The sequence below is a fragment of the Oryctolagus cuniculus genome, chromosome 2 (assembly GCF_051225735.1).
Source record: "Oryctolagus cuniculus isolate XC-2025 breed Fujian yellow rabbit chromosome 2, ASM5122573v1, whole genome shotgun sequence".
Taxonomy (NCBI): domain Eukaryota; kingdom Metazoa; phylum Chordata; class Mammalia; order Lagomorpha; family Leporidae; genus Oryctolagus; species Oryctolagus cuniculus.
Genome location: NC_142868.1, coordinates 42,636,942 through 42,648,078, shown reverse-complemented (window position 1 = coordinate 42,648,078; position 11,137 = coordinate 42,636,942). Strand labels below are relative to the sequence as shown.

Below are 11,137 nucleotides of genomic sequence, written 5' to 3'. Positions count from 1 at the left end.
AAACAGATTCTCCACACTCAATTGTGCGTCTTCTCTGGTGCCAATCCATGCCTCCTTCCTCAGCATGAGTGCAGAGGCCTTGGGACCCTGCTTGTCAGGCTCTTCGCAGCTTTCAAGAGGCACCTGCTATTCCACTGTATGCTCCAATGAACTGGAAAACCTCCTGTTAGAGCCCTGAGTTATCACATGCTGCTAAGTTTGGGTTTCCAGGTGACAGTGCCAGGGAAAACCCAGACTCAACACACTATCAACCTTATGGACTGACTAGGAGGGGACTTCGAAACAGTCACAGGGAAATAGAATTTAGCACTGTTTATTTCTATGTGAAAATTTTGAAATTTATGTGGTTTTTCCTAATATGCAGTTTTCCATGAACTTTTTGGAGACACTTCCTATTAGCTCCCAAACTACAGGGGGTTACCAGTCAGAGTCCCCTTTTCAGGGGTGCACACGGCTGCGGAGAGCTGGGAGCATTTTCTCCACAGCTGGAAGTCTTGCTCACCGTTGCACCTCCTGGGCCTCACATGGTGCCTGGAACATCATTTAACAAAGCATCAGTGCTTCTCAAATGCATGAATGAGGAGTGAACAAATAACAGTTTTCCATTATAACTGCAAGCTAGTGACCCAGAGAGCTGGGCCAACCTACTATTCTAAAGACATGGCTCTGAAACGTGTCACTAACTCTAAAAGACAGGAGTAAACAGGAGACAAATAAAACGCCTGAGCCTCAGCATCCCAACACCAGAAACCAATTCCCACAGGCTCTGATTCATCCAGTGGCACTAAGATCTTCTCACACTTGTCCAATTACTGAACAGCCCTTTTGAAATATATTTTAGGTCACATCTCATTACATTATTTCAATAATATCACTAAAATTAAGGCTTCAGCTATACTGAAATAAACCAGTAACATACCCCTTTCCATGTTCATTTGTTGCCCAACCAATAGAAAACTGAAATAGCTGTCTAGTTTTGGTAAGCAGTTGTCAGTGATGGCAGGTGATCCTGCTGACACCCAGTGGGCAGTTTTTAATTGTGAAATTGTCCCATCACATTTCATTTTGGAATAAGAAAATTATTTGCTGCTTTATTTCCAAGGATCCTGCTCACTCATGGTATTAAGGTCAATAATACACTTTACTTCTTTGGTATTTCAACGACATATCTGAGCTCATATTTCTATGACCTAAGGCAGCTGATAACTCTAGCTCCTTAAACGCTCCCTGACACCTTACCCTTAATTATAGACAAGAAATTATTCTAAGCCATACTGCTAAGAAATTTTCCATCCAATCCAAACCATAGAATGACATTGGCATTTCCTTGTAAGGAAGAATTTTGGGGTACCTAACAGCAAATTAGAGTGGTGTGAATGGATAAACGAGAACGCAGTAAACAAAAGAACTGATGCTATACAGTATAGAGGAACAAAAGGAAACAGGAAAGGGTTTTACCCTGAAATAAAAGGGCCTGGAAGAAGCTCATGTAGTGTATTGGATGAAGGGAATCCTTAGCTATGAAGTGGAAGACACACCTAGATTTGTAGTGAGGAGCAACTGAAAGAATGTAAGTGAAACCTCCACAAAGATGGGAAAGTGGTGTTCAGAGAGCATGTTGAACACGACACTGAGCTGTGACTAGGATAACACAAGTTGGCAATTAAGCTGCAGTAGATTTGCAGCCCAAGAGTCAACCTCAGAGCAGGGTACAATGTTTACTGCATTAACTTTTGGCCCTGGAGGGAGGGCATCACCCAACTTGGGAATTGGGGAGGAAAGCACTTCCTTGCAAAGAAACAACAGTTCCAAAAGCAGTCTTTCTTGACTTTATTGTTAGATGTTAGGCCAATAATATACAGACCAACAATTACCTAGTTTACAAAAGCTTTTCATTTTTCAAAGTCTCTAAGTTTAAGGCACAAGTCAGCCTCTTTTGGTCTTACGGGCTGTTTCCAAAACTTACTCCACACAATTCAGCTTTCCCTGGATAGTTCAAGTTCAACTTAGAAACTTGAGAAATGGCAAGTGGCCAGGCAGGATACAGAGCAAATAAACTGAGCTATGTGTGACCTCTTCCCAAATTAGGGTATACATTTGGCTCTGGGGGAAAAAAATCTGATATATAGGCACTTGCATTGCTGAGTCAGATTTTAGATAAGCTCTTTTAACATATAACACAGAAAAAATGGTTACAAGGTTTTAATACATGCTGAATTTTCCAGGATGCAACTGCTGTGTAAATCAAGGCAAGCCTGTAAGATTTTTTTTTTTTGTCTGAAATGCTACCAAGAATTGGCTACCATTTCAGAAAGGCACATCCAGTGTTAATACTGTGGTCTTCGGCCGGCGCCGCGGCTCAATAGGCTAATCCTCCACCTAGCGGCGTCGGCACACCAGGTTATAGTCCCGGTCGGGGCGCCGGATTCTGTGCCGGTTGCCCTTCTTCCAGGGCAACTCTCTGCTGTGGCCTGGGAGTGCAGTGGAGGATGGCCCAAGTCTGTGGGCCCTGCACCCCATGGGAGACCAGGAGAAGCACCTGGCTCCTGCCTTCAGATCAGCGCGGTGCGCTGGCCGCAGCGCGCCGGCCGTGGCGGCCATTGGAGGGTGAACCAATGGCAAAAGGAAGACCTTTCTCTCTGTCTCTCTCACTGTCCACTCTGCCTGTCAAAAAAAAAAAAAAATACTGTGGTCTTCTGTTGCCAACATAACACTCATTGATCTGCCTTTGTAGCTGGTGATTTGACACAGAGGTTTAGGAATCTAACAACTTTATCTTATCTTCTAGCATGGTTATTCTCAAGGTTTTGAAATACATTTTCCTAAAAATTGCTTTCCTTTTCTGCTTCAGTGTTATAATTATGGTACTATACTCACCATTGAAAATTTTATGTAGATGTGCTCACAGATTATATTAATTTTGATTTCCATTTCAGGAAATTCAGAATATTTTAATATCGGAGGCACTGAGCCTGGTAGGGTTAAGAGAACCACTCATTTCATCCAGCCTCCTCACTCTACAATGAAACTGGGGCTCAAGAGAGGTGAAGTAATTTAATCAAAGCTACAAAGCAAACTGAAGGCCAAATTGGGACTAGGAGCCACCTAGACACCAAGCCCTCCTTCCAACACTTTATCCAGTCTCAATAGATGACAAGATAAACGCACCCAGAAGGAGAAAGATTAAACTTACACCTCTTAGAATGAGCTGGTGACTATTAGATTCAAGGGGCAAGAACTGAGGAGGTCCCCGCCATCCCTCAGCTCAGCGGCAAAATCTTTACAAAAATTTGTTTTTCACCTGAAAAGCATCAGGTGCTGGTTTTGTCAGTGTACTTATACAAACTGAGCTGTGGCCAATTCAGAGTTTCTAAAAGGCCTATGGAGAAAGCAGTCACTTGTGAGGCTTGTTTAAGGCTGGCTTGAAAGTGACAAACAGGGATTAGCATTGTGGCACAGGAGGTTAAACCACCATCTGCAATACTGGCATCCCATTTGGGCACAGATGGGCTCAAGTCCCAGACCTGGCTGCTCCACTACTAATGACCTGGGAAAGCAGTGGAAGATGGCCCAAGTGCTTGGGCCTCTGTACCCACGTGGAGGACTGGAAGCAGCAGCTTTGGGTACCTGGCTTTGGCCTGGCACAGCTCTGGCCACTGCAGCCATTTGGGGAGTGAACCAGCAGATGGAAGATAACTGTCTCTCTCTGTGACTTTGCCTTTCAAATAAATAAAAATAAACCCTCAAAAAAAATCCCTTTAAAAAAAGTTTGTAGGAAAGCAACACTTCATATGCTTATCTTGGATGTGAACTTTCAAGTGCATTTGACAGGGAACAAGCCAAGGAATGTGGTCTCAATTTAAGTCAATAATGGAGCCCCTCCTTTGCAGTCTTGAGTTAGGGATTTCAGTTCCTAGGAGGTAGAACAGGTAAAGGGCATGTCCCAGGTAATTGCATTACAACAGTATGAAAGAGTTTCAGAAAATAAACAGGAAGCAATTAACATTTAGCTAAAATCTTGCTTCTAATCAAATTGCTGCTGCACAATTAAGAAGCAAGAAAATTCCCTCAAGGAGCTTCAACATTAAGGACTCAACTTGGGCCCTCTCTATTAGGAACAGAGAGGCAAGCTAACTCATTACATTCTCTTCTGCACTTAGCCGTAAATCACTGCTGCCCATGGGGTTCCCCAACCTGAGAGCAGGGCTGTCATCCAAAGCTTAAAAGGAAGTCAAAATAGCCAGTATTGGTCTCCTATTAAAAGCTGACCCCAACAATCATAGTGCTTATGATCAACCTGTAAACTCAAACAACCTGTCCTTTCTTTTGGGCTCAGAGACCTTCTACACTTGTTCAGAGTTGCTCTGAAAGAACCTGGTGTTTCAGGATGGACATCTTGAACCTTCATAGTGGACTTTGCTTCAAATGAATATGATCCTAAACACCTATGCAATCGTTTTTATGAAATTAATGAAATTTGTATCTATAAAATCAAATAAAATGCGATGTATCTAAAGTTACAACACGCTAAGCCAAAGCATTTAACTCTCTGTGTGGAGTGATACACAGAATTGCCTTTTCACATTAAGGTAAGTGAGGTTGGAGGCAGACAAGGCAGGCGGATGGAGACACTGGAGAAGATGTGATGGTGGGCTGTGGCAAAGGAGCACCTCTGTTGGTTTCAAAACCCTGGGGAGAAAGATACATAGCTCATTACTATGGTTCCTTTCTTAGATTTGCTTTTGGAAACACTTAAATGAAAAATGAATAGTTGTGCTAGGTTTATAGCAATAAAACCTCCCAACTGGGACCTCCTCCTACAGACCTACTAAGGGGCAATGAGCAAAAGGGCCCAGGGATGCAAGGTGTGGGTGCAGGGAAGGGATGCTTCCTAGACGGCAAACATTCTTTTGGGTGCCCAATGCTGAGAACCAGAAGAAAACCTGAGCCATCTCATCCACCTCACTTACTTGGCAATGAACATCTTATTGGAGAAGGGCTCCGACTTCGAGATAGCTGGAAAATATAAAAATGGAATGTGAATGACACAGCAGATGGAACTCTAAGGGGAAATCCTTTGGAAATGTGTTTTCCTAAAGCCATCTAAATAGTTGCTCTGAGGTACTTCAGAACTAGCATTTTTTCCCCTAAAGTCAACCACTGTGATTCCTTCAATACTTGCTAAAGTAAATGGGCACTCAGTTTGGTTTAAATTATATTATTAATTAAAATTGGTGCAATGGCCTAAGAGCACCCACATTGAATGAAATGCTTTGCAGAAAATAATTAACTGCTTAGAGCTAAATCTGTGGTGGACATTTTTCATAAATTATCCTATGTGTCCAAAATTCTGCCTTAGTAAGGTCCCCAGGCAGCCAGAAAAGAACCATTTTTCAAGTCTCACCTTTACTTTCACTACATGAGAAGCACCACAGTCACTATGCCTGTTACAGCTCAAAAATAACTGGCCACAAGTAAGAGTCTTGCTCTGAGCTTTCAAACACTTTAGATACACAGATGCTAATGAAGATGCAATCTGTTCTGGATGAATCCTGACCTTAAGAATCCCCCAGACCAGACTAACCAAAAATAGGTGTAGTATATTTTACAGTGTACTCAGTTTCACTGGGGGAGAGGATGATGAAAAGAGAAATATGGGGGCCGGCACTGTGGCGCAGTGGGTTAACATCCTGGCCTGAAGCGCCGGCATCCCATATGGGTGCCAGTTCGAGACCTGGCTGTTCCACTTCCAATCCAGCTGTCTGCTATGGCCTGGGCAAGCAGTAGAAGATGGCCCAAGTCCTTGGGCCCCTGCACCCACGTGGGAGACCCAGAAGAAGCTCCTGGCTCCTGGCTTCAGATCAGTGCAGCTCTGGCCGTTGTGGCAAATTGGGGAGTGAACCATCAGATGGAAGACCTCTCTTTCTCTTCCTGCCTCTCCTCTCTCTGTGTAACTCTGACTTTCAAATAAATAAATCTTTAAAAAAAAAGAGAGAAATATGGCATCTGTCTTACCTCTGAGAATATACTGATTTTACCTCTAAAATGTAAACATGTTTATTCTCCCTTGGCACAAAGTAAGAGGGAGACAGAAGGTGGTCCAAACATGTGTGGGGCTTGCCAAGAGGACACTGCCACAGACAGGCCTTCCCATCAGAGTCCTCACACCGTGTCCTGGCGGGAGCACACTGGAGCCCATCACCACTCTTTCTTCCCATACACAGTTTTCCCTCAGAACGGGGAGAACTGTGACTCTCCTGGGATAGCGCTCCCAACATCTCCTTTGTATCGATCAGTCCACCAAATGCACTATCCTATTTGAAAATCTGGACTATTAAGCTACAGCGAAGTCTCTAAGAGCAAAAAGACTGTGGCGGGCTTGCCTTTCCCACTTCGCCAGTGTTTCCTAGGCCTGAACGTCCTCACCAATTGCCTGGCCAACTGAAATTCCACCCATTCTAAAAGATTAAGTCAAAGACCAACTCCCCCATGAATCCCTTCCTGACCACCAAATCCAGAAGCAATCTCTGTCTCCTCTGATAGTTCTAGCCCTTGTCCTGTCTATAGTGTATCACATTGTGGACTCAATTTTTATTTCCAGACTGGATTGCATTCAGTTCATTTGTATCTTCCTATATCGAGACTCATTTTCAGGAAAGAGAACATCTTTGAGTCACTTTCTTATCCCTCCCAAATCTAGCCTCCAGGAGATACAGAAGGCATGCTTGAGAAGAAGCGTAATGATAGATGCTCACTAAACTCAAGCAGAAAGGCTGGTCTTACTGCCTGCTGGCTTTTTGTTTGGGGTTTTGCCAAAGAGGTCTTGCTACTTTAGGACTACAGCTGGATTTCTAGAGACAATTTCATAGAAGTGGACATTTGCCGGGCATGGTTCTCCTCTACTCTCTCTGTCTTCAACCAAGTTGAACAAATATTTAAAGAATCTTTATATGAAGGAACAGTGGATTGTTAACCTATACAATGTCCACATGTCTTGGTCCAGTCAAAAGCCATTGACTAAATATTGTTTTTGGAATAAATAAACAATAGCAAATCACAATATTTTGAGGGGTGTTATCTCCATAGTTTTCATAGATGTTTTATTTATCTTTCTTTGATGAAAGTATTAGTTTTCCTTCCGAGAACAAATACACAAAGAAACTAAGCGGGGCCGGCACCATGGCTCACTTGGTTAATCCTCTGCCTGCGGCGCCAACGTCCCATATGGGTTCCGGGTTCTGGTCCCAGTTGATCCTCTTCTGGTCCAGCTCTCTGCTGTGGCCTGGGAGGGCAGTGGAGGATGGCCCAAGTGCTTGGGCCCTTGCACCCACATGGGAGACCAGGGGGAGGTGCCTGGCTCCTGGCTTTGGATTGGCACAGTGCCGGCCATAGTGGCCATTTGGGGAGTGAACCAACAGAGGGAAGACTTTTCTCTGTCTCTTTCTCTCCTGTCTATAACTCTACCTGTCAAACAAATTTAAAAAAAAAAAAGAAACTAAGCTTATTTTTTCCTAACTTGAAGTTGAAACAAATTAATTTCCACAATGCACTTTATAAAGTACTGAAATCCTGACCATTTGAGCAATTTCTCCAAGTTCTCACAATAATTCCTAGAGAATCCAGGGATCTGTCCCCAGATAGGTTGACTAAGGCACCATTCTCTGTCCAGAAGACTACCTGAGCTCCAATAGTCCCTTTCATTCAAAGATAAAAGTAAAAATATGAAAAAACAGAAATTCTATTATTCTTTGAAGTAATTAGGAAAAAAAAAACCTGTTTCCTTCTTTCTAAACTGATTAAACTCCTTAGCCCACAGCAGTTTGACCATCATTTTGGAGTTAGTATTACTGCAACAGGTCCTCTTTCTTCCTATAGATTTAAAATCACCTCTTTTATAGGTGATTGTTGAAGTAAAGTGTCTACCATACGATGTTTTGTGTAAAAATGATGAGAGAGATATGTACCGTGCTTAAACCAATACGGCTACGTGGGCAGACCGGACTCAAACTCCTGCTTCGACATCGACTTACAGATCGAACTGAATTCCACTACAAAAAAAAAAAAAAAAAAGAGAGAGAGAGAGAGAGAGAGAAAAATAAAAATGGTCAAGAGCCTATGAAGACTCAGACAACTTAAAGCACCAAGCAGATCACACAGAATGACTAGTTCTGATAGGGTTATCCTTGCCTGTTCCTGACAATCAGCATGAGCTACACTCCTTTCAGTTCCTAGAGCTGCCCAGTAGTGGGCCACAACTTAAAACCTCATTACAATGTACGAGGGGATATTCAGATTCCTGGGGCAAGCAGAATTGCATTATGAGTAAGCAGTTAAGAAATTGCATTTGGGTTTTCAAGTACTAGAGAATACATGCTTCATGTAGGTAGGATCTGTGTCTGTTTTATTCATTGCAAAATTCCTAGCTCCTAAACACAGGCTTAGGTCATAAGTAATGACTGAAAAATATAAATATTATCGAATGAAATAAGCGAAACATTACTGCTGCCCATGGACCCTTGAAAACTCTAGTAACTAATTTGAGATTTTTACCAGTAAAATCCTTCTTAGAAATGCCCCTTCCTTCAACTCTTTTCTTTCCCAAGTTCTTCCTTGTAGGGGGTCACCATTTTGTCTCATGGTGTATGCCTGCTAGTGGTTGTTTCCTCCCCTCCCTTGCAAACTGCACTGCAGATGAGAGTTTCTGAGCAGAGAGTGATGTAAGGCAAAACGCTAGTTTTGAAAGATCGTTCACTGTAGCACACATGTGATTGTCAGAGCCCCAGAATCCAGTTGCTATGGGCTCCCTACCACAAAATACTTTATTGTGGCAGGATTCACTGGGGGACTTTAAAGCTACAAAATCCCTTAGTAGACATTTTTGAAAATAAACCACTCCCCTTCCCTGTAAGTAGGTAAAGCTGCCATGCCCAGCTCCTCCATTCTCAGGTTCAAAGGGAACAGGGACAGAAACCAGCCAGAGTGGCTTTGCTGCTAAGGGGATTCAGCGCAGAATTTATTCAGCTCTTTCTAGGAAATGCAGGCATAAAAATGACACAATAGAAACTCTGCAGAATAACCAAGCTCTCATGTCACTAGTTCCAGCCCCCAGTTGTTCAGATGCATTACAACACACACACACTCACACTCCCAAGGCTCCGTCATGAACACTGCTTAACTATTTAACATGTTCAAAACATCCCATGACCAATGTATGGAAGAAGCAACTTCCAAAACTGAGTGGCTCCGCTGACTCCATCTCCTCTACCCGCTTCCCTCCATCCATCCCCTCCCTACACATCATACCAAGGAGAGAAAGATGGCACATCCTGCTTCCCAAAATGGATAATTGTCAGCAAAAATTTGGCAAATGGTTTCCTGATAGTTAATTAATCACTTCTAAGTGTTTAGAATTATTGAAAGCCTCCCTTCAAGTTCAAAGAACTCAGTTCATAAAATGGCATCCTCCTTCTATGACAGTGGAGGCACTTATGACCAGTTCCATCTTATAAATACAGCAACACATGAAGATATTACTCATCTTCATCAGGGAATTACGAAGACCCATGGAAGAATCAAAGAAAACAGGAATCTGTTCTTCCTAAGACCATCTCCTTTTTCTCCTTTGTATGAAATATTATCAAACCACTCTTTATGAATTTCTTTTATAGAATCTCTGGGTTTATAAATGTTCTCGAACTTGTGAATCAAACACTTGGGATGAACTGTCATTATGCAAGGCCACCGTACAAAAGCCCCTCTCCTGGTGACAGCTTCTCCCTTCATAATGACACAGTCATTCTCCATGAGAGCAGGCCACACGTGATACAAGACCAAGGGAGCTGTGAAATCCGAGTCATAGCTGCGGCGGTACCTGTTGGGAAGAGACAAGTGACAAGAAAGAGAGGTAAGCAACTACAAGGCGTAACTGGGGAGCGGGGGTGCTGGTGGTATAATTTCATTATACTGGATCTAGATAAATATGGGTTCTGTTATTAAAGTGATGACTGTGGGTACTCAGAATAGGAACCAGTGGTAAGTAAGACCCAGTATGGACTCTAGTTCCAAGACATGTCACTCTGATTTTATTCTGTTTCTTCACAAGGTCACAAGAATTGCAATTCAGGAAACTTCTAGAGATATAGATTATCTGAAGCCCATAAGGTTTCTATCAAATCTTGCATGCTATCCCTTCGGACAAAATAAAATAAACATAGGTGGATGATAAACTTGAGCAGGTGATTGGAGACTGGCTCAAGGATCATATCTAAAGAGGGAAACTTAATGGGTCAATGGGAACCTGACTGATGATGCTGGGGGCTCCCTCTTTAATGCAATGATGCCAACATGTCTATCAATGATTTGTGAGAAATGTAGAAAATATACTCAAAGGTGTGGGTGAAGAGTAAAAAAATTACAACAGATGAAGTGTCAAAAAAAATCAGCAGGCTGGAATAATAAGCTGGAGCTAATAAGATAGATTGCAATGTGGACACATGTGAGGTCCTGTAGTTGAGTCAAAGAAGTATTTAATTGCACAAAAAGAGGATACACATGGCTTAGTCAAAGCACAAGTGAAACTGTAATGGGTTTTAGTGGTACTCAAAAGGAGTCAACAGTGTTATAAGGCAGCAAGATAGGAAGAAAGAGGAGAGAGAGAGAGGAAGGAAGGAAGAAAGGGAGGGACATACTAGGGAACAGAAAAATGAAGCAACGTGCCCTCACTACTAGGGCTTGAGGCCAGTCAGTGCTCCTACCAATAGCTTGGGCTCTTCCCAAATAAGGTCTAGCTGTATGCTAAAATCTCAAGAAATAGCAACAAAGTGCTTTAAACTCAATATCTTCCATCTTGTATGTAAAAGATTTACCAAGTAATGCCTGGTTGAAACCAAATGGTCCTGGACAGAAGAGTTCAGAGCATTCCTTCTGAAATATTAGTGTGGTGTGCATAAGGAACACCCGGGTGCCTGTTAAGTTTCCAGTTCTTGAGCTCCACCCTAGACCTGCTGCATAGACTATCATGGAATGTGGTCCAGAAATGTACATGTTTAACCAGCACCTTGACTGATCTGATGCAGATGATCCACATACCATACCTTGACCTAAATAATGTAATTAAAAACAATAAAATGTAATATGC

General features: G+C 42.6%; 1 protein-coding gene across 4 annotated transcripts in view; it reads right to left on the bottom strand.

Moving 5' to 3' along the window:
• Positions 1-1,813: 1,813 nt before the first annotated feature.
• Positions 1,814-11,137, bottom strand: part of SPATA18 (spermatogenesis associated 18) — a 41,112-nt gene continuing 31,788 nt past the window's right edge. For 2 of the 4 annotated variants that reach the window (XM_089325423.1, XM_008248843.5), the window contains 4 exons: positions 9,748-9,871; positions 7,965-8,048; positions 4,971-5,016; positions 4,549-4,689 (listed from right to left, as the gene is read on the bottom strand). In XM_089325423.1, the coding sequence (XP_089181549.1) occupies positions 4,682-4,689; positions 4,971-5,016; positions 7,965-8,048; positions 9,748-9,871 (262 nt within the window). In that variant the 3' untranslated portion in view covers positions 4,549-4,681. Of the gene's footprint in view, positions 4,690-4,970; positions 5,017-7,964; positions 8,049-9,697; positions 9,872-11,137 lie in introns of all 4 variants that reach the window. The other 2 variants (XM_008248836.5, XR_515194.5) reach the window with 2 other exon arrangements.